At 29.2% G+C, this 22662-nt stretch overlaps 3 protein-coding genes and 1 pseudogene across 5 annotated transcripts; 1 reads left to right on the forward strand and 3 right to left on the reverse strand.

The window, feature by feature from the left end:
- Positions 1-3149: 3149 nt before the first annotated feature.
- Positions 3150-9238, reverse strand: LOC130934944 (protein DETOXIFICATION 33). Its single transcript, XM_057864462.1, has 9 exons — positions 9035-9238; positions 7918-8113; positions 6711-7056; positions 5862-5948; positions 5669-5725; positions 4933-5171; positions 4048-4166; positions 3655-3741; positions 3150-3209 (listed from the first exon to the last, which is right to left on the reverse strand). Exons 1-9 carry the CDS (start codon positions 9035-9037, stop codon positions 3150-3152), a joined length of 1194 nt encoding a protein of 397 aa, XP_057720445.1. The 5' UTR covers positions 9038-9238.
- A 1111-nt stretch (positions 9239-10349) lies between these two features.
- LOC130933033 (F-box/FBD/LRR-repeat protein At1g13570-like) lies at positions 10350-13103 on the reverse strand. 2 transcript variants are annotated; one of them, XM_057862531.1, is made up of 5 exons: positions 12989-13103; positions 12790-12844; positions 11471-12313; positions 11105-11260; positions 10350-10832 (listed from the first exon to the last, which is right to left on the reverse strand). In XM_057862531.1, the coding sequence occupies exons 2-5, from the start codon at positions 12790-12792 to the stop codon at positions 10554-10556; spliced, it is 1281 nt and encodes a 426-aa protein (XP_057718514.1). In that variant the 5' UTR covers positions 12793-12844; positions 12989-13103; the 3' UTR covers positions 10350-10553. The 2 variants fall into 2 exon arrangements, with proteins under 2 accessions (XP_057718514.1, XP_057718512.1); XM_057862529.1 differs by having other exon boundaries at positions 12950-13103.
- A 1465-nt stretch (positions 13104-14568) lies between these two features.
- LOC130936311 (zinc finger BED domain-containing protein RICESLEEPER 2-like) lies at positions 14569-17644 on the forward strand. Of its 2 annotated transcripts, none has more exons than XM_057866361.1 (4): positions 14569-14752; positions 15193-16871; positions 16969-17284; positions 17354-17644. In XM_057866361.1, the coding sequence occupies exons 2-4, from the start codon at positions 15231-15233 to the stop codon at positions 17476-17478; spliced, it is 2082 nt and encodes a 693-aa protein (XP_057722344.1). In that variant the 5' UTR covers positions 14569-14752; positions 15193-15230; the 3' UTR covers positions 17479-17644. The 2 variants fall into 2 exon arrangements, with proteins under 2 accessions (XP_057722344.1, XP_057722345.1); XM_057866362.1 differs by having other exon boundaries at positions 17387-17644.
- Positions 17645-18438: 794 nt separating this feature from the next.
- Positions 18439-19821, reverse strand: LOC130934945 (uncharacterized; annotated as a pseudogene).
- Between the last annotated feature and the right edge of the window lie 2841 nt (positions 19822-22662).

The following is a 22662-nucleotide window of genomic DNA, read 5'->3' on the forward strand; positions in this document are numbered from 1 at the left end:
GTAATGTTATGCCACAATGAAAAATGTTGTGTCTTTTGAAATTCAGTTTTCAATCAATATTTTAATTCAAATAATATTATTTAATTAAATTTTAATTAAAATATATTTTTAATTTATAGTTAAATAGGTTAGTAATTAAAATTAATTAAAATTTTAAATACTAAAATTTTTATTATTTATCTACAAATAAATTTACTATTTTATATTTATTTTTTTTACTATCATTATTAAATGAGTCGTGCTATTTTATTTCTATTTTGAGTGATTTACATGCTAATTTAAAACTCATTTATTATCACTGTCGAATGAAATTTTAATAAGATTATATCAACATTTGAATTAAACAATAAATAAATTATGAGTCTATGCATCAATATTTTTTTCTTCTTCTTTATTTTCTTTTTTTTTATTTAATCTTTATCTTCATAATGATTAGAGAAGACCACCAACATAAAATAATTAGACCAAATTAAAGATAAATAAAGGAGCAATTATAGATATTCAAAAAAAAAAGATAACAAATAAAAATTTAATAAAAGTTTATAGTTTTCAACAAAATTTTTTATTAGTTGAATTTTTTTATTACTTATTTGAATATTAACACTTTTAAAATTATTAAAATGTATGTTCGTAAAAATTATTTTTTTTAATTGTAACACATTTAAAATTATTAAGTTATACCGAAAATATTTTTAAAACACATCCAAAATAAAAAATCTAAAATTTAAATTTAAACATTAAAAATAAAATTAATTTTTTATATCTTATTCGGTAAAAACTCATCTAATATTTTTTTAATAGTTAGAGTTTTCGTTACTTATTTGAATATTAACGCTTTTAAAATTATTAAAATGTATGTTTGTAAAAATTCGTTTTTTTTTTTAATTGTAACACATTCAAAATCATAAATCAAAAATTTAAATTTAAACGCTAAATATAAAATTAATTTTTTTATATCTTATTCGATAAAAATTCATCTAATATTTTTTATTTCTTTATTATTTGTTGGATTTTATCATTACTTATTTGAACATTAACACTTTTAAAATTATTAAAATATATATTTGTAAAAATTGGTTTTTTTTTATTATTACACATCTAAAATTATTGATTTATATACAAAATATGTTTGAAACATACCTAAAATTATAAATAAATGTAAACGTTAAAAATAAAAATAAATTTTTATATATCTTATTCGATGAAAATGTAAGGTCCCACATCGGTTGGGGAGGGGAACGAAGCATGCCTTATAAGGGTGTGGATACATCTCCCTAACATGACGCGTTTTGACAAGTGAGTGTGGGGCTTCGGCCATCATCCCTATCGTCAAAGGCAAAATCGTGAGGCATTGTGTGCCAAAGCAGACAATATCGTACTAGCGGTGGTCTAGGCTAGGGGGCTGTGGGAGCTGAATAATAGGGTTAGTGTTTTTTAATTGGTGAAATTACTAAAAACCCCTATGTTAAAAATAAAGTAAAGCTATTTAAAAAATTTCAAACATTCGGGGAATTATCGGGGATGGGGCGGAGATTTCCGTTCGAGTCCCGTCCCCGCGCATGTCTCGGGGAAATTTTGCTCTCCATCCCCATCCCGACGAAAAAGATTCTCCACCATCGGGCTCCATTACAGAAAACGCATTTAATATTTTTTATTTTTTATTAATATTTTAAAATTATTAAAATAAATAATTAAGCTAAATTTTTTAGATCTTATTCAATAAAAATATATCTAACATATTAGTTTAAAATATGATCTCTTTTAAGGGTTTTAGATATGTGAATTAATAATTAAAACCCTTATTTTTGAATTTTAAAATTAAAATCTTCAATTTTACTAAATTTAACTTTTGATATGTATTTAAATGATAATTTGTTAATAATTAAAAATGCTTAAACTGAAATTTGTGAGAATTTCTGAAATTAATTAAATATTCAAAATTTAATGTTTAATTTTTTTGGTTAATTTCTTCGGCTCCAATGGAATCATCAGTTTTTCTTCTTTTCGTTTCAGTGTGGATTCCTCATTAACGCAAATGGGCTTGTTTCCTATACTTGAAAGGTTATTCAGCTGCCACTGTGCCCCTTTTCAACCCCACCACCACCACCACCACCACCACCACCACCACCACCACCACCACCACCACCACCACCAATGCTAAAAATGAATTCATTAACTCAAGGAAATACAAGCAATAAATAAAAAGTTTGGTAAAATTATAAGGAACAAGAGAATAATTAAACATTTATTTTTTGAGTAAATTATCTACTAATAAGATATTTATTTTTTAGTTTTTACAAAATAGAATTTAAAAGTAACAGTTTTATTATATACACTTTTTGAATAATATTTAAATATTCTCACAAGATAGTAAATTAAATTTATGAATCATTTTCATTTGTAAAAAGTTTTTGTTTAGTATAATCTTTAAGGAATTAATGTATTTTTTGTCCTCAGAGTAATTTATGAGAGAAAATTTTTTTTAAATAAAAAACAATAAATTACTCTTTTTTAATCATGAACATTTTTGTACGAGTCAAACTAATTTTTTTGTCCATTATTCTGTTGAACTTTTTTTCCTTATTCATTAAGATGTCATTTAAAGTCTTAAGTATGATTAACTAAGTGTTTAAACTTTAAATATATTCTGTGTATGTATTATATTTGAGAATAATTTGATTCAAAATATATACATATTTCTAAAAATTTACTTATAGATTTTCAAAATATCTCGAGCCTTTCTAATTATTATTGTTATTATTATTATTATTATAAAATAGTAAAAGATAATAATAGAAGTGAAGTGGAACAAAAAAAAGTGTTAACCCTCTCAAATATAAAATAGCAAATACTGATACAACTTTTGTCTAAGAAAACTTCTTAGATTTTGAATTCCCAACTCTACTATAACTTATGGTGAAAATTCAGGTGTAATCGACTTCACGTAAAGTTGATAACTGAAAGCTGTTAGATAATTTGACTGATTTGACTAAATTTTCATTTAACGGCTCTCAACTATCAACTTCACGTGAAATCGACTGTACCTGAGTTTCTACCTTAACTTATTATTGAGCGAACTAATAGTTTTACAATTCATCATGCTTTTAATTTAATCAAATAATCATGAAAGGTAAAAATCAAAACAAAAATCATTGTTCATAAGCAGTTGATCCTCCCCACTTCTTCACGCGACTTTCAGCTACATCAGCCTGTGAACAAGTTTCCATTGCCAAAATATGAAACATATTAAATAGCATATTATTACTTAATTCTTAAAAGAGTAAATATTCACATTTAGTGTTCAAAAATCCAAATGTTTTTAGACATTAAATTAGTAAATTACTACTTGAGTAACAAAAGAAAAAAAAAAGGGGTCTTCTTGTAGAATTTTGTGACGAATTTATAAGATATGTATCAACTTAAATTTTAAGAAATTTTTGTGATGAACTTATAAATTCTTAGAAAAAAATTAAGTATATCCTGAAAAAATTACAATATTAAATTTACAAGTCCTTGGAAAACTATTTCATCTTTTTCTTAGTGTTTAGGGAACTTATCTATGGAAAAAAAAATTATTAACTGATTCAATGTCTTGCTTAAATCTTAATCTACACTTGTATTATGATAATAAGAGAAAAAAAAGAAAAAAAAAACCTCTTTTCTCCAGTTGGTTACTGATGTGACGATGATAAGGATTATGGTTTGCAAAGCTATGCCTCCAATCATCCCTGACCAAATACCCTGAAAATAGTGGAATACAATTATATGTTTTTCATAATATTATAAACAATGTTTAATAAAGGGTCCACAATCAACATTTTTTAATTATTGTATTTTTCTTTCTAAATTCTGCATTTGAAAAGAATGAGAATCAATTAGACTATGATATATGTCACATGTTATAATATTAAGTCATTGCTACCGTATTTTTCTTATACTAAGTCTTTATTGAATGGAAGTTAAACAAAAAATGATATGGCATCACATTGGTAAATAAAATAGAATAGTAATTAGTAAATAGAAATAATATAAATCCTAATTAATTACCTCTGCTCCAAAACCAAATGTGAATCCCAAAAGAATCCCAGCTGGTAAACCAACAATATAGTAACATCCAATGTTGATGTATGCTACAAGAGCTTGCCACCCAGCTCCAACAGCAACACCTAATATATAGGTACAACATAATAGGTATTGTGCATTTCATTTTGAATGTGTTGTGTCAATAAAATACACACTTTTTTCCATATAATTTTGTTTTTATAAAATTTAAAACTTTCTGTTTTAATCTCTAATATTAGTTTATTCAGTTAAATAAACAATGATATAACATAAAATACATCATTTTTTAACTTATTACGTCAATATTTAATTTAATCAATCATGTTATATATATATATATAGAAATTCGTCCCTAAATCACTTATTTATATAAAATATATGTTAAAATATAAAAATAAAATATATATATACATTAAAAACGTGTAAAATAATACAAAAATTTATGCACAAATATATAAAAACTGATGTAAAAACTGATTTATATATGCACAAGTATTTATGATTGATGATATGTAATAAAGAATAAATTAACAATAGAGATCCAAATCAAAATTCACATATTTTACAAGGACTCAAAATATATTTAAGCCTTAACCCTAAACCAAAAAAAAAAAATTTAAGTATAGAGCTAGTTAAATAAAAAAAAATCAAGAACACATGTACAAAACAAAAACTATTTTGTTCAAATCAAATCTTTTAAAGGTGGAGACTCATGCAAATATTTTCATATGAAATTAATAGTTAAAAATCGTTAGATAATTTGATTAAATTATGATCTAACAGTTCTCAAATATCAACTTTATATAAAGATTATATTTGAGTTTCTACTTTTTTTTTTTTTATAAATATAATATGTTGGAAATAACTAACCGGATAGGACAGGTTGAAGGCTGTTTAGAAGCACTGTAACACCTAATAAGGAAGCAAGCTTAGTTGTTTCTTTTGCAACAGCAACACTTGTTGTGAACAAGTATGGAAAATAGTCCCTTGTTGTGAGTACTATAATCATAATTATAACTCCTATGGAAACTGATGTTATGGAAACCACCCACACTGCAAATCTTGCTGCATTGAAATCACCACCTCCAAGTTCATTTGATACCCTCACACTGTTCAGAAAAATAAACTCAAACTTTTAAGTTCTTTAAAATTATTGTATCTAATAATGAAATAGAAAATTAAAATTAATTAAATAATAATACTATATAATTAATAAAATTTATTATTCTAGACAAATATTTGACTAATAAATCATTTTTATACGTAATATTCAAAAAATATATTGTTATCTAAATTAAAGTTATATTAATAAAATTTACTAGCCCTAATATTTCTCTAAATTACATTCAATATGTCTACAAACCCTTTTTCTTTAAGTAAGCCAAAATGTATATATATTATATTATAAAATTTTTTTTAAGTGTATTGAAAACACTGATGTTCCAGTTATTTTAACCGTTGATTTTAATTAATATATATTATATATATTTTTTATAATTCAAATCCACAGTTAAAACAACTAAAACACCAATGTTTCTAGTACACTTAAAACTCTTCCTATATTATATAGAACTTGAAATGTTATTATATGATGTAGCCAAGTCACCTTATTGCAGCATTGAACCCAATTGCAATCATGGCATCCCAACCATTTATGTTCATACTGAAACATGTGAATAATAATAAGTGAGATTACAAGGAACATAAACACAATAATGGTGATTAAATTGAAACTTTTGTTAACTTTTTCTATAAGGAAATAATGAGACGTTGGATAGAGAGAGTAAAGAAAATTTTACCAGATAGATATGGCATCAACAGGTATTAGAGGATTTTTCAAACGCCCTGTTATCACCATCAATATCATCAAGTACCAAAGCTCCAAGCTGCCATTAGAAAAGTAATTTTTCTTAAGTTTGTGTGATTTATTTGTAAAAGCTCTTAATAGAGCAAAATCACAAAATAATAATTAATAAAAAATGTTTTCATCCTAATTTTCCCTATATTCTAATGTGAAGTAAAAAAAAAAAATTTATTATTTTAGTTATTTTTTTATAAAATTTTAAAAATATCAATATAAAAAATAATAAAAATATTATTTGTATACTAAAATCTGCTATCAAAATTAGTTACGGTGTATTTGTATATAAATATGTATATTGTTTAACTCATTTTTAACATGTATTATACTAGTAGCTGATTTTTGTAGTTAATTTTAAGTTAAATTATACAGTTGGTCCCTACACTTTTAGTAAAATTACAAATTGGTCTCTATACTTTAAAAGTTTATAATTGGTTCCTAAAGAGAATTAAAATTTACAATTTAGTCATTACCGTTCAAAAAGTGTTGATTTAACAGAATATTCTCAGCATATATTATGCTGAGAATAGTCTGTTAAAATAGAAAATATGCTGAGAATATTCTGTTAAATAAAACACTTTTTGAACGGCGGGGACTAAATTACAAATTTTAATTTTTTTAGGAACCTAATTACAAATTTTTAAAGTGAAGGGATTAATTTGTAATTTTACTGAAAGTGTAAGGACTAACTGTGTAATTTAACCTTAATTTTAGCGTACACATAACATAGTTGTAAAAATAAAAAAAAAATGAAAACGTTCTTAGAGAAAATAGTGGAGAAAAATACCATAACATGACAGCAGAAGCCAAAGAAAGTTTGACAAAACCATACAAATCCGCAAATGCTAGCCATGTGAATCCACTCCAAGCACCATCAGATTTTGTGACGAAAATGTATATTAATTCCAAAATGACAATTAGCCACCATGATGAATTAAGGGTAATAGCTGCTCCAGTTAAGCCCCAGTCCAACTTAAATATTAGGAGCCAACTGAAAAATATGTGTAGCACCAACACTATTATTGATATCCATAACATCACTGCAACTTTCCTCTGTGATTGTAAGAACTTTTGGATTGGGAAGTTCAATGCATAAGCAAACAATTGAGGTAACATCCACAAAGCAAATTTTCCTACCCAATTAGAAAATAAAAGTAATATAACATCAGAAAATGATATATTGGAATTAAAAGTTATCTATAATAATAATAGACAATTTTAATTAGTAATTTATAAAACAAAATTATAATTTTAGTTGACTTAAAACAGTTTGTAACTACAAAAAAGTGAGAAATTTAAAGAAAAAAAAATTAGTGTGTATATATATATCTTTCTAATAATCTAGGAACCATGTACTAATACTAGACATGATATGACACCAAATATACGAACATTTAGTTTTAATTTTTTGTAAGACACGAAAACGATATATATATATATATATATATATATATATATATATATATATATATATATATATATATATATATATTATTTTTTAGATAAATTGTAATAATATTTTAATATTTTATTAATATTAAAATACAAACCAATACTTTTAAGTGTTTTTAGTATTTTTTAATTGAAAAAGTTTAGGAGATCAACTATAATATAAACCAACTAAGTCCGCCTTTTTTTTATTTTTGATTTTGAAATTTAAAAAATTATGGTAATTAATTTTTTGTAACGAACCTGTTTTTCAACTAATTGGCTAGAGTTGACTTCACTCCTAGTTAGTTCTTAGCATAATTATTTTTAATTATATAAAATATTGAGAAAGTGTGTATATATAATATAAGCCAATTTTTTCCTAATAATCAACTAGAATATTTTTATACTACTATTGAATTACATAATTATTTAAGGACACTTAAATTGCAAATAGCTGTCGTTATAATTAATCTTTTTTTATTTTTAATGATGTAAGGCATTATTATTATTATGCAATAACATAATTTTTACAATGAAGCTGGAAGAGTTGAATGAGAACTAACCAGCAGCATCTGAGATTTCATCAGTCTCTCCAATGAGCTTTAAGATGGGAGAAGACCAAACATAAATAGGTACCAAAATAAGGGCAGTGGTCAACAAGATGATCCATGATCTTTGCATGTAAACTCCTAACATTCTAATCTGACCAGCACCATATGCTTGCCCACATAGTGTCTCCAATGCACTCCCCATTCCCAACTGTTAATTTGTATTCAAATTTTTTTTTTTTTGTAAAATAACATTATTGTATTTGGAGACATGTACAAAGACACAAATATACAAAAACAAAAAATGCAATATGACATTGACACAAAAAAAAAACTATTTTAAGATTTGCCCATTCATCACTAACATTGCCAAATTGGGTGTAAATCTAGCACATGCAAATTAAACTTCATACTTTGGTTAATGATAAAATAAATACAAATCCTTAATGCTCACAAAAATAGAAAATGGCAACACCAAAACTGCAAATGTAAGGAACTTGTTAACAAAAAGACTAAGAAGCTTTCAAAAAATGTAAACGTGATTCTTCCTTTCAAACGGGTTTCCAAACACACCTTAAATAGTATATACCTCTATGTAATTAAGTAGGGATGGCAATATATACATATAAGTGGGTGTTTCAGCTACCCAAACTTTCAATCTAATGTGTATATTTTATACATATAAGTTACACTAGAAATTTAATTTAAAAAGTTATAAAAGCGAATAGGGGCAGAACAAGTATTCGCAAGATAGGATTAGGGTGCAAATTTTTACTACTTGTGAATAGCAGCAAAGCGGAATCTATATAAAATATGTGAAAACTCAGGTGCAGTCGACTTTATGTGAAGTTGATAGTTAAGAATTGTTGGATGAAAATTTAGTCAAATCAGTCAAACCATCTAACGGCTCTCAGTTATTCACTTCATGTGAAGTCGACTGCACCTGAGGTTTTATACTATATTGACTTCATTGAATGAAAAGGCCTAAGATTGAATGAAAAATTAATTATACTTATTGATGTGTCTATGTCTCCTAACTCATAAATAAATGTGCAGAGAATCAAATTATGTAAAAGAAGTCAAGTAGCAAGAAAAGAAATTAAATTAAAAAAGTAAAGTTATTACTTATTACCATGACTCCAAAAGCCAAACCAGCAATAACAGAGTTTTCAACAGAAACAGCAGCAAGATCAAGCTCACTGGTCAAACCAGCAAATGTTTGAGTGAGTGCACCAAGTGAAAACTGAGCCAAGGCTGTGATTATTGCTGGCCCCGCTAACTTCCATAACTTCTTTGATTCAAAACCAAATTTCTTAACCAAATTAAATGGCCTTTCATCATCATTCTCAGCATTAATGATACCATGGTTTCCATTATTGTTATCAAGTAATGGGGTGGTGTTCATAGGCATGGTTACTAAGTTAGGTAATTTCAAAAAATTTATTTCAAAGGGTCATTGAATATTGGAGAGTAACTGCAATAACTTATATTGGAGATGAGGAAATCTTAGGTAGCTATGTATTTGAATGGTAGCTACTTGCTATTGGTTTGGCTCTGTCTTTTACCGTTTTACCTTAATAATAATAATAATAGTTTATAAGCTGCTTCTACTTGTAATTCAAATTTTGTATCAAGTTGGGACACAAAAATGGGTTATTCACGCTTATTTTAAAAATAAAAAAAAACTCCACAAAAATCATTTTACTAATAAACTAATATAAAAAAGTATCTTTGATTAAAACCAGTAAAATTTTATTATTAATAACATAATTCATCCTTGTAGTATGTATCAAAAACCAATAAAATATTTTTTACGGAATAATTTATTGGTATTTTTATTTTTTCTTATGTCAAATTGATGCTTCCCTCTAAAGTTTTCAATTCATTTCCACATTTCAAAAGGAAAAAAAGGAAATAAGAAAATAATTATATACAAGTGGGTGTTTCAGCTACCCAAACTTTCAACCTGAATATTTTGACTTGAAGGATAGCTATAAAGTTTGAAGTTAATTAGCCCCACCAAAAAATATTGGCCAAAATTGATTGCCCCAAATGCTTCTAAGCATTAAAGCACGTGCTCATTTCCCCCTGCATATTTCTCTCTGTTATTGTCACCACATAAACATATAGTATGATCCATAATTTCTGCATTAAACTTCTGTCAAACAACAATTCACATTATAAAACAAAAAAGATGAGGACTTGCTCAATTTATCTTTGATTCTTTCAAGCATAACAAAAACTTACTAAAAACTGAAGTATTTATCAATAATCCACTAATAAGAAAAATCCAAAAATTAAACTGAAATCATGAGTCAAAAAGCTGACTAGATAAACCAACCCAAAATTTGATTTAAAGTTTGAAGTATATAAATCTAATATATAGATTATTATCACTGAGACACTCGTTACTAAGATCTTAATTCTTAAATAATAAAATGACTTAAATTTTCAATTGTAATGATTGCAACTTCTTCCAGTCATAGAATGCATAGATGTCTTGGATTTTAAGCATAGGTAGGTTCACACCATGGCTTATTAGTTACAAGTTGCTAAGTGTAGAAACATGAAAAGCCATACATTCAACACCAAAAAGAAACACAAAGTAAAATAAAAAATTGATAATTACATTTAAGAATATAATGATAGCATCAAGGAGATTCTTGGTAAATGATTTCAGCTCGCCCTGAAGCTCTCCTGAACCTTAATAACTCTTTCATCAACTCGGTCACTCCACTTGAAACCGGCTTCACAGTCATCCTTTCTAGCACCGGCGAATACAGAAGCAGAAAACTGATAAAATCTAATTCGGGTTTGGTACCAGAGACACCATCTATCCTCACATGTCGCAATTGCATGATAGGACAACTACAATATTCATCTTCCCCACAATAAGGGTGTATCAGGACATTCTGCTCGTCAGGGCGAGCCTACACGCAATCATCACTTGCACGTGTTAAAATATAGGGAATTTCCAGGGACAGGACAAATGCGCAAAGCTAAACTAATCTTAAAATTGGAGAGCATTCAACAACTACTACTAAGCCTTGTACCACTAGATGGAGTCAATAACATGGATCAAATAATGCCAAAGTTCCTAAAATTAGAGAATAATAACTTAAAATAAATGACTAAATATGAATGTGCAACCGAAAATTATTATCCAAAATCAAGTAACACTCGAGTTAAAGTGAGTACTCACCAATACTTCTAGTTCTTGCAGATTAGGAGAGCTTCTTAGCAGGCATAAAGCAGTTGAAATTTCCTTTGAATCATTGAAGTTCATACGAATGGAGAGGTAACTAAGATCAATGCATGGTCTTGGAAGCTTTAGCGGCACAGCCCCTATTGCCAAATACTGGGGCAGAAAGAAGAAACATATTAGCTCTAAATCAGAATATTACAGCTCAAGGTTGATCTTAAGGTCCAAAACCAAGTTACCAAGGCATCAATACACTATATTTTGTCAGCAAAAACTAGCATTGCACCATTCAAATGTTCTAATAGGGTAATACCTTAATTCAATATTCAAATGATCAAGAAATTAAATTATGATATGAAAAAATACCTTTAAGAAATAGCTTTGAACCTCTAGCCTTCGAACATGAGGGAGATGAACAAAAAACTTGAGCAAATTGCTTGAACTGCCACGCAATCTATTTTGATTGGTTTCAAAGTTTAAATACAAACCAATGGATACTACAGATAACTGGAAAGTGTTCTCGAAGCTGATATCTTCAAATTTGCCTCCAATGTCGAAAAATTGAAGATTAGGTGCATCAATGTTGAGATTAGCGAAACCATCAAAGTTCATCAACGTTAATCGTTCCAGCATGGGGCAGCTAGATATTAAGTTTTCAAACACATCTTGAGCCAAGGTAACATGCTGCAGATCAAGACTCTTCAAGTTCTTAAAGCCTTGAAATGTCGATGGAGGCTTAAGCCAACAATTAAACAATTCTAAATGAACTAAACTTTGACAAGTAAATAAGCACGATGGTATCTTATAGCGCTGCCCTTTCCAGATTTCCAGCACAAACTCCTTGACAGACCTTCTGGTTAGATGAAGTGACCAACGATCAATATCAGTCACACCAATGAGATCGCGATGGGAGAGCTTGAACTTGTTGATTGCCCCAGCATGAAGTAAAAGTACGTGATCGATGATTCTCAAAAGCTTGTTCTTGATATCTGAATGATCTTGGGAAGCTACCGAGTGACATTGGTTATCAAACACAAGATTTGGTAGCGTTGCCCATTTGTACCTCCATTTGCTTGATAACACACTTGTTCTCACTGCTTCCCGAAGGGGCAAATGCGAAAGAATTTGGTCTATAACATGACCAGGTAAGCAACTCAATCTATCTGGCTCAAAATCTGAATGGCAAGCGGGCTGGACTTGTTCTCGTCGCTTCACATATCAAACAAAGGATGAAAGAATCAGTTAAAAAAACACTATGTTACTAGATAAATGGTGGCCTTTGGTCTTTAGAAAATCGAAAAATATATGCCGAAATTCGGACAGCAAAATAGTTTGACAATTTGGCATAATTAAAAAATTATTTTAGTGGTGTCTAAATTTCCAGCTAGCAAATTTTGTTTTTTTTTTTCCTTACCAAAAACCACAAAGTAACACATCAAAGCTGTTGCTTGTAGCAATTTGGCTTATCCACAAGAACAAAAGCTAGAACCAAACTTTCTTCAATCATAAACTCAAAATACATGTTAGGAGGTTTACCAACGTGCCATAGAAAGATTAAATTCATCATTTTTTAACCCTAAATTTCCCCAAACAAAATATATAAATAAAATTAATGAATAAATCCATCAAATTTCATATTATAACTATTAATTATTTAATTATGCAGAAGAATCGTGGGAAATTACCATGTTAAGCTAGCAAGTAAATTTTCCAGGCACCGCACGTAATCTTCAAAGGTACCTACAACAGAGAAAAAGCCCCAAAATGAAAACACGTATTGAACAATCAGACTAACAAAATATATAACAATTATGAAGAGAATGACGAGAGTAATGGAGAAAGGACCGAAATTGAAGAATCCAAGAAGCAAGCTTGTCTGAATACCAGAGGAATCGGATCAAAGAGGGGTTTTAGATCAGAAACACAGCAGAGAGTAGTGGCAGTGTAGTGGTTATAAACTGATATGTGGAAGAGCATAGAGCTTGTTTCGTGTTGTATATGCTGGAGAACAAGGGTATAAATGACAAAATAAGTGGAGTTTCAAAACTTAAGAACCCCTAATGAATTTGCTTATTAATAATTACTAATTAAGAAAATACAATAGTTGCTTACATGTGGATATTTTTCCTGAATAAAAATTTTTACTTCACATTTTATTATAGTTATTTTTTTATTCACATTTTATTATAGTTATTTTTTACAAAAATATTATTCGTACACTAAAATCAGCCACTAATATATATTTATATTTTAATATATATTTTATATTAATGACTAATTTTAATATACATATAATATATTCGTAATTTTTATTATATTTTCTCACTCTTATTTAATTTGTTGTGGTTATCAATTGACGCAGATTCTATAATGTATATAATTTTTTTTTAAAATAATTTAGTAATTAATGCATTAATTTGTTTAAATAAATATTAGAATTTAAATATTATTTTGCATATATAATAATTTATCAAAAATATTTTTTAAATTTTCACAAACAAGTAGTTTAATAAATTATTTTAAAAATATTATAAATAAAAATTTTAATTTTAATATACTGACAATAATTTTTTATATAATATCTAATTAAATTTATATATTTAGATTAATTTTAAGTGATATATTTAAAATTTAATTAATTTGATGTATATATCAAATTCTTTAATTTGTTTTTGTTTACAATATTTTTTTAAAGGTCTAATTCATCGGCAGATGAGTTCTTTATTTAAAGATTTGTCATTGGTCAAAAAATTGTTGCATATACAAGTCGGAATTCAAATTTTAATACTTACTTAAATAGACTAGTGAACTAACTACTAAATCAACCTAAGTTGATTACTTGGCAATCCAATGACTAAGCACAAAGTAAAATGTAAAACTTTCATACTTATTTAAGTGGATTAATGATTGCCTACCAAATCACAAATTGATTATATTTAACTTTTTTTTTTTTGTCTTGGTTATTTTTTGGTTATGTTATTTCACCTTTGTTTTGTCCTAATTTTATCGCTATTTTGTCATGCTTCTACCGTTGTTCAACTTGTTTTCTTTCGCTCTTCGGTCATCATATTTTTTATTAGATTCATATAAAAGAAAAAAATAAATTAGAGTATGATAGACTAAATAATATTATGTATTTTACATATAATTTATGCCTTAAATTCAAATAATACATGTTTCATACTTTCATTTTGTATCATCGAATTTTATGTATTTAATATGTTATGTTGTTTTTTATATATTGTATTTAATTTTTAGGAAAGAAAAACAAAGAAAAAAGTAATTAAACTCTTTTATATTTAGAGTATATGTTTTTTTTGTCGGGCTAAATTAGATAGGTCTGTATATATTTTTTTGTTAGCTAAGTTAGCCCAATACGCACAGCGCTGCGCGCGGGCTCTCTCTCTCCCTCTCTCTCATTTGGCGCGCGAATACAGAAGTTAAGCTGACTATACACTCTCACTCAGTCAGTCACTGAATCATGACTTAGTTTCTCGAAACTTCCGATTTCTTACTGGATCATTCTTCTGCTTCTTTTTCTTCGTTTCTTCTCTTCCAATCTCTGGCGGAGGTTACTCTTTCTCCCGGCGGCGACCTGCTTCTTCTTCCGCTCTTCGTCTCCGGGGATCGCATCTCGTCTTCTTTGCGGTACGTGTCACGGATGTGCTTTTGTTTTGTTTTTTTCTAATCATCATTAATTTTTAAACATTGTTCACGTCTTCACGATATTTATTGTTTTCAGAATTTTTAGAGTGTAGTAACATTGTTTACGAACCCTTGTCCTCCGCTTCTTGTGTTCTGCAATGTCACTTTTCTTTTTCCTATCCTTGTTTCATTTTTTTTTTTTACTTTATAAGCTCATTTTTAAGTTGCGGGATACTTACTTGATCAGTGCTTTTTATTATTATTATTATTATTGATCAAACTCATTCATGAAAAGAACATACTGCTAGATATTGATACTGTGACTGTGTTCTGTATTGGTTGAGTTGCCTATTATTTTTCATTTTCTGTTTGTGAGTGTTTATTAAGTTTAGAAGCCAGAACTCAAATAATTGTGTTATGTTGTGCTATGTTGTTTTCTGCAGTAACTAGAATAGTCCATTTTTGTTGTTTGACAATTAAAATGGAATTGTGTGACCAATCTGTTAGTCAACCAAGTGCAAAAAGGGAATCTGAAGATTTCACACATGTAGCTGAATCCGAAGAACCTACCTGTAAAAGGTGTAAACTAACAATCTCTGATTGTTGGAATTTTTTCACCAAAATTGGTGTTGGAAAGGATGGAAGTGAAAGGGCTAGGTGTAATGCTTGTCGAAAGGAATTTAAAGTTGAGGATCGTTTAGATGGGACCGCGTTATTAATCCACCATATCGAACAATGTGATGAAATTGAAGTTGAAGATGCTCGTCAACTAGTTAATGATACGGAAGGGCAATCAAAGTATCCTGAGATATTCCAATTGGTATTACGTAAGATGGCTGTTGCCATGGTACTTGAGAGTGATTTTCCAATAGGGGCATTTTATCGAGGGCCCTTTCTAAGGTGGGTTCAATATTTGAATCCAAATGTAATGCCCATCTCTAGTGATACTATTAGAGCTGATGTGTTGAAGATTCATATGAGAGAGAAGGAGAAGCTTAAACAAACACTAGCAAGTATTCCTAATAGGATTTGTCTAACTTCCTATCTATGGACAACTTGTACTACTGAGCTTTATATATGTTTGAGTGCACATTTTGTTGATTCAAACTGGAAGTTGAATAGCAAAATTCTTGATTTTTGCTACATATCTTGTCCTTACAGTGGATTTGAAATACCTTCAGAAATTCAAGAATGTTTGAGGGAGTGGGGAATAGAGAAAAGGATTTTTTCTCTCACTTATGACAATGATCCAGACAATGATGGCATGCAAGAAAATCTGAAAACTAATTTGTCTGTGGAAAACTGGTTGTTATGTGATGGAGAGTTTTTTAATGTGAGATGTTGTGCCCATATTTTGGATCTTATTGTGCAAGAAGGATTGGAAGCATGCAATGATGTATTGGACAAGATTAGGGAAAGTGTTGCATATGTGACGGCATCAAAGAGTAGGAGGATAGAGTTTAAAAAATGTGCTGGAACACTCGGTGGTAAAGCCACCAGGCTTGAATTACGTCGAGATAGTCCTACTAGATTGAATTCAACCTATTTGATGCTTGAATGTGCTGTCAAAAAACAGAGTGCATTTGTCAACTTTCAAGTGAACGATCATGGTTTTAAGTGCTGTCCTTCTGTGGAAGAGTGGAAAAGAGCCGAAAAGATGTATAAATTCTTACTTCCTGTCTATGACATTATGAAATTGTTTTCCGACACATCATATCCCACTTCCAACTTATACTTTTTACAAATTCACCAAATTCAACTGACCCTGCAAGAAAGTTTAAATAGTGAAGATGAGACGATAAGGAGTGTGGGAGAAAAAATGCTGATAGAATTTAAGACATATTGGGAGGAGTATAGTGTTGTGCTTGGACTTGCAGCAGTTCTTGATCCCCGGATTAAGCTTTCTTCTTTGGAGTTTCTCTTTTCAAAAATTGATCCTTCTACAAGTCATGAGAAGACAGAGCATGTGAAAAGAAAGTTGTATAAGCTTTTTGAGGGATACACAAGCAACAACAACATTCCCTCTACTACTTCCAATGTGCAGAGTGCTACTCCAACTCGTTCCCATCCTGCACCATCAAGTTCAGCTGGATTAAATGAAATGAAGCAGAGAATGTTTGGTGTAAGTATATTTATTCAATTTTATACATGATTTAACCTTCTTTTTTCTCTTATAAATTGACTCATGTTGTTTACTTGCTAATTGTCATCTATGGAAGGCATTGAAACATCATGAACTTGCACTAAGAGTTGGAAAGAGTCAACTTGATGTCTATCTGGATGAACCAAATTTAAACTTTGATTATTATGAGGATTTGGATGTACTGGAATGGTGGAAGTATACTCAGAAACGCTTTCCAGAATTATCAAAGATGGCTTGTGACTTGTTGAGTATTCCCATTACCAGTGTGGCGTCTAAGTTTGATTTTAGTATTGGTGCTCGAGTTCTTAGAAAGTACAGAAGCTCAACACTGTCAAAGAATCATCAAGCTTTCATTTGTAGTCGAACTTGGTTGTGTGGTTTTTACTGTAAAGGTAATTTCCTTCTGATATTCTGTTATAATATATCAATTTGTTTTTATTTATTTTCTATTTTTGTAATAGATGAAGATGAAGATTTATGTGATTGTGATGAAGATCAATGTGAATGGGATTGTGATGAAGATGAAGATGAAGAGGAAGATGAAGATGAAGATGATGATGATGATGATGGTGCTCTAAATGGTTGAAGAGTTGGATCATCCGTTTACATTTGCAATTTATTACAATCATGCTTTCTAGATAGTTATTTTGTCCCTAACTTTTGGGTTTTGGTTTTTGGTTATGATTTCTCAGAAACTCAACTAATTTTGTTCAGGAGTACCGTATGAACAAGTGAAGAGGTTGTTTGGTTTTAGTTTCAGGTAGTCTATTTTAATTTTGATTATGAAGTTACTTTTCATTTTAGCAGAAGTATCTTTCAGAAGAAATATTAGTTGTTTTTTCTTTTTTAGTTGACAAACAGTTATCAGTTATATATCTTGGATATTAAATTAACATTTTTAATTGAGCTTTGATAATTCTTACAAGATGTAAAATAACTTGATCTTCATTAAAGATTGGGTTTATTCGACAAGATTACTCAACATTTGGTAAAAGTAAAACTAGTTGACGACTTATCTATTTTTCAATGTTTTAAAGAATATCAAATTAATTTATATGTTAATTATTAATGTTTAAATCACTATAAAAAATAGTAAGTTACACTATTTTTGAATATTGATTTTTTAACTTTGTAGTTTGCATAATAGCAGTCTTTAACGTGGTCAGCACCAAAAGGATTTCGTATACTTTTATTTGTCACCATTTGTGTGAACAAGTCGAAACGTTTTATAGGTATGTGGCAAATGATGTTTTTGGTAAACAAAAAATAATTAAAAACTTTTATTTTTTTTTAAGAATAAGGTATTATTAGATTTTACAAAAAAATAATTTTTTTCTAATAAAAATATTTTTTAAAAGATATATCTAAATATATTTAAAATTTAATAAAAATATTTTATTTTTTTAAAATAATATTTTTTTCAACAAAAAAATTAATCTAATCAAACACTTACTTTAGTAGTCAGCTCACCTATATTTTAACTAATGTCGGGAGTATTAAATATATTTTGTATATGTAATAATTTATTAATTTTAACTAATGTCAGCTATTTGACGCATGCGCTAACAACTCCAGAGGCCCACGGAACAATCACAGGTGCAGACGGATGCGAATTTCGATACCATTCCGGATACCTATCTTTAAAGTTCAGCTTCAGTTTCTCAGCCTGGATTTAGAATACCATGAAGGTATAAATTAGTCAGCAGAGAAGAAAAACTACAGCAATAGATGAGAACTTCTAAGACCAGAACAGACATTGGTTCAAAGTTCAACAGCAGGGTTATCAAATTCTCAAGTTAACTAGCAAACTTTTCTGGGTACAAGTTTAGGTCCTCAGATAAAGTTAACAAGTTTACAAGTTTTAATTTCCCTTAAGCTCCACAAATTTAGGCAAACTCTGAGTTTGATTACCATGTTCAAGAGCAATTTGTCAAATCCAGAAAATGTAAGTATCAAAGGCTAACTTACAAATTTCAGCCAGCACTCCTGATGTTTGTGCTGATAAATATCCGGAGAATGACACCCAAACTCTGATGGACAATAAACCCAAATGTTGCATTTCTTTTCGCCTTCTTTGGCGTTTTTAGCCTGATCCAAGCAAGCTTGACAGCAATCGGCTACACTATCTTGGGGTGAGTAAGACCCCATCGAACTGCATCGCCACCATAATCTGTGTGAAGTTCCGCATTGCACACGGGTGGAAGGGGCCTACCCGGAAGAACTTCCTCATCTGTGGATTGTCACATGCAAAAATTTGTTTTAGCATAGAAAGAAAAGATACATGCATATTTCAAGATTCTGTGACGCCTTGCATGTTAATTTGTTAATTGATCCCAGAGAAATCAAATGACAACTTAAATGACATCGAGTAAACCACAAATGGCAAATTTGTCCCTCATCATTCCATTACCAAACAGGTTCATTATTAAGAAAACAAAGGAACAACTTTATTCATTGTTTTGTTAGAGAATATATTGGAGGTTGACTCAGAAAAATAGTCTAAAGAACATGATATTACCAAACTCCTCAGCACCATTTGGTTTGTCATCATGTTCCTCATTTGCGACTTGAACAGGTATCCAAAGGCCAATTTCTTCAGAAAGCGTATCCCAACCAGAATCCAAAGCTCTTGCTAGTATTCCTACGAAGTTCAAATAGATATTTTGTAAAGTACTAAAGTGTCAAAGATTTGTGTGAGCATTCATTACCAATGTGCATAAGACAAGAACGTGTCTCATAAATGTAGGAAATGTCACAGAAAATCAATTGCCCATACGGCCATACCTACCTCTTTAAAATTGATGCTTGAGCTTGAAGTCCCTCTAACAAGGGCCAACTTAATCTCATTCAACCTTTCCTTGCGCCAGTTTTCTACTGCTTTTGTATTGGATGAGTTTATGTTAAAGATAATTTTGCAATAAAATATCATTCAAATACTACCAATTTAGCATTTACATAACCAAATAAAAATTTGTGTCAGAAAAAAGAATGACTTATTGCTCATATAAGAAGGGAGCTCAATTTTCCATTCTCAAGATAAATATCCCCAACACTTTCAGAAGCAACAAAGGAGGAAACTTTCTAACAAAAAATTTTTGGCAGTGTGACTGATATTTTATACACAGTAGTTGGATAAAAAGATTCACATACAAATAAATGAAGCCTTTTCTTGAGATGTAGAGCTGAATATATCTTTCAGATGAAGTTGTTGTGTCCTATCATAAACCCTCAACATTTATTAATCCATCACCCATCTAAAACTCCGGTATCAACTGAAACATGAAACTATTGAATAATTTCCCTCTAATAAATCAATCAGTATGCGATAACATTGCGTTATTTGGTCAGTTTATCTGCATACCATAAATTGCATTGCATTTAATGGATGTGGTAACAGTTTATTTATACGGCTCATTAGACCGGAATATCTATATGAAAATCCCTGAAGGACTAAAGATATCTAAATCATCCAATGAATATTCGCAAGGGTTATACTCAATCAAATTGCAAAGATCTTTATATGGTCTAAAGCAATCTGGACGAATGTGGTATAATCGTCTTACTGAGTATTTGGCCAAAAATAAATTCAATAATGATGATATCTGTCCATGTGTTTTCATAAAGAAAACTGCATCTAGATTCATTATAGTTGCTGTGTACGTTGATGATTTAAATATCATTGGAACTCCTGAAGAGATTCCAACAATTATAAAAACTCTAAAAGAAGAGTTTGAGATGAAAGATCTTGAAAATACTAAATTTTGTCTCGGCCTGCAGATCGAGCATACAAAAAATAGGATTTTTATTCATCAAGCGACATACACAGAAAAGATCTTGAAAAGATTTTATATGGATAAGTCATATCCCTTGAGTACCCCAATGATCGTAAGATCTTTGGATGTGGAGAATGATCAATTCCGTCCTAAAGAAGAGAATGAAGATATCCTTGGTCCTGAAGTACCATATCTTAGTGTCATTGGAGCGCTAATGTATCTTGCTAATAATACGCGACCTGACATATCATTAGCAGTGAATTTACTAGTAAGGTATAATTCCTCTCCAACCAGAAGACATTGGAATGGAATCAAGCAAATCTTTTTGATATCTTCATGGAACGGTTGATATAGGATTGTTTTATCCCTATGGATCCAAGTCACAACTAGTTGGCTATGCAGATGCTGGATACTTGTTTGATCCACACAAAGGGAGATCTCAAACAGGATACTTGTTCACATATGGTGGTACAGCTATATCATGGAGGTCCACAAAACAACATCCTTTAATCATGCCGAAATACTAGTGATACATGAAGTTAGTCGCGAGTGTTTTTGGCTAAGGAGTTTGATCCAATATATTCTGTCATCATGTGAACTGATTGATCATAAGATAGCTCCAACTGTCCTGACATGTGAACTGATTGATCATAAGATAGCTCCAACTGTCCTATTTGAAGATAATACAGCATGCATTATTCAACTTAAGGGTGGATACATCAAAGGTGATAGAACAAAGCATATTTCTTCCAAATTCTTCTTCACTCATGATCTTCAAAATCAATGGACAATTGATGTCCAACAGATCCGCTCAAGTGACAATCTGACAGATTTATTTACAAAGTCACTCCCAAAATTTTCTTTTGAAAGATTGGTACATCAGATTGGGATGCGCCGATTTCGAAACATTAAATGATGTCGACAAGATGGGGAGACTGTACTCTTTTTTCCTTGGTCAAGTTTTTTCTATTGAGTTTTTTTTGACAAAGTTTTTAATGAGACAATCCCCATCACAAAGGATATTGTACTCTTTTTCATTCACTAAAGTTTTTTCCATTTGGTTTTCTTTAGTAAGATTTTAATGAGTCAATAATCCTAAATAGTCATCCAAGGGGAAGTGTTGTGATAAGTATGAATGATGTGGATGACCATTAATAACATGGATGGCTCAATATTTTCATGGTAGAATACTCATATTACCAAGAGAACTTCCATTTAATGAAGGTTAAAAATGTGGACCCTGTTCATCTATAAATAGGAGGTTAAATCTCAGTTGATTATACACTACACACAAAATTAATAACAACAATCTCTTCTCTCTCTTATACTATTCTCTCTTTCTTATACTACAATATTAATATATTAATTATATTGTGATAGTAATTATAGTGAATAATAATACTATAGTTTTTTATTTACATATTCTTATTTTATATTTATTATATCTTCCTTAATTATTTATATTACAATAAAATAGACATTATTTTATCTTAATTTTATGTCACTGAGTACAAATTGGTGTCTTAATCTATGTAGAGTATTTTACTCAAATATTATTATTATAAAACAAAATATTTATATTATTAATATTATATGTTATATAATTATAAATTTTACATATTATAAAATAAAAAATAGTTTCATTTATTTTACAATGATATTTATTTTAGAATTATTTTGAATTATAAACTATTTTAATATTTTTATTATTTGTGTAATACATTATAAGTACTATTTATCTTCTAATTTATTTAAGTCACAACTATGTACGAATGAAGTATTTTGTAAATAAATAACAAAATTAATATTTACATGTGTTTAAGAGTATATTCAAGAGTAAAACACACTAATAAATCATTTTAGCCTCAATTACGTCAATATTTTATTTTAATATATAAATCGAATCAATTAGATTTATTACTATTACAACATATACATGCTAAATCGGATCCAATTGATTCGAAATGCATAGAATCATTTAGAATATACTTGTAACG

Source organism: Arachis stenosperma, chromosome 6 (assembly GCF_014773155.1).
Source record: "Arachis stenosperma cultivar V10309 chromosome 6, arast.V10309.gnm1.PFL2, whole genome shotgun sequence".
Lineage (NCBI taxonomy): Eukaryota > Viridiplantae > Streptophyta > Magnoliopsida > Fabales > Fabaceae > Arachis > Arachis stenosperma.

Bases quoted from the DNA above. Each gene is read 5' to 3' on its own strand.
- LOC130934944 (XM_057864462.1), bottom strand. The intron at 7,057-7,917 runs GTTAGTTCTCAT...CTAATTGGGTAG, and splicing joins TGAAATCTCAGATGCTGCTG to GAAAATTTGCTTTGTGGATG. The intron at 5,949-6,710 runs GTATTTTTCTCC...TTCTAATGGCAG, and splicing joins GCTTCTGCTGTCATGTTATG to CTTGGAGCTTTGGTACTTGA.
- LOC130933033 (XM_057862531.1), bottom strand. The intron at 11,261-11,470 runs GTATTTTTTCAT...TTTCTGCCCCAG, and splicing joins TTCAAAGCTATTTCTTAAAG to TATTTGGCAATAGGGGCTGT. The intron at 10,833-11,104 runs GTGAGTACTCAC...GATTGCGTGTAG, and splicing joins TGCAAGAACTAGAAGTATTG to GCTCGCCCTGACGAGCAGAA.
- LOC130936311 (XM_057866361.1), top strand. From the start codon at position 15,231: ATGGAATTGTGTGACCAATCTGTTAGTCAACCAAGTGCAAAAAGGGAA. The intron at 16,872-16,968 runs GTAAGTATATTT...CATCTATGGAAG, and splicing joins TGAAGCAGAGAATGTTTGGT to GCATTGAAACATCATGAACT. The intron at 17,285-17,353 runs GTAATTTCCTTC...TTTTTGTAATAG, and splicing joins GTGTGGTTTTTACTGTAAAG to ATGAAGATGAAGATTTATGT.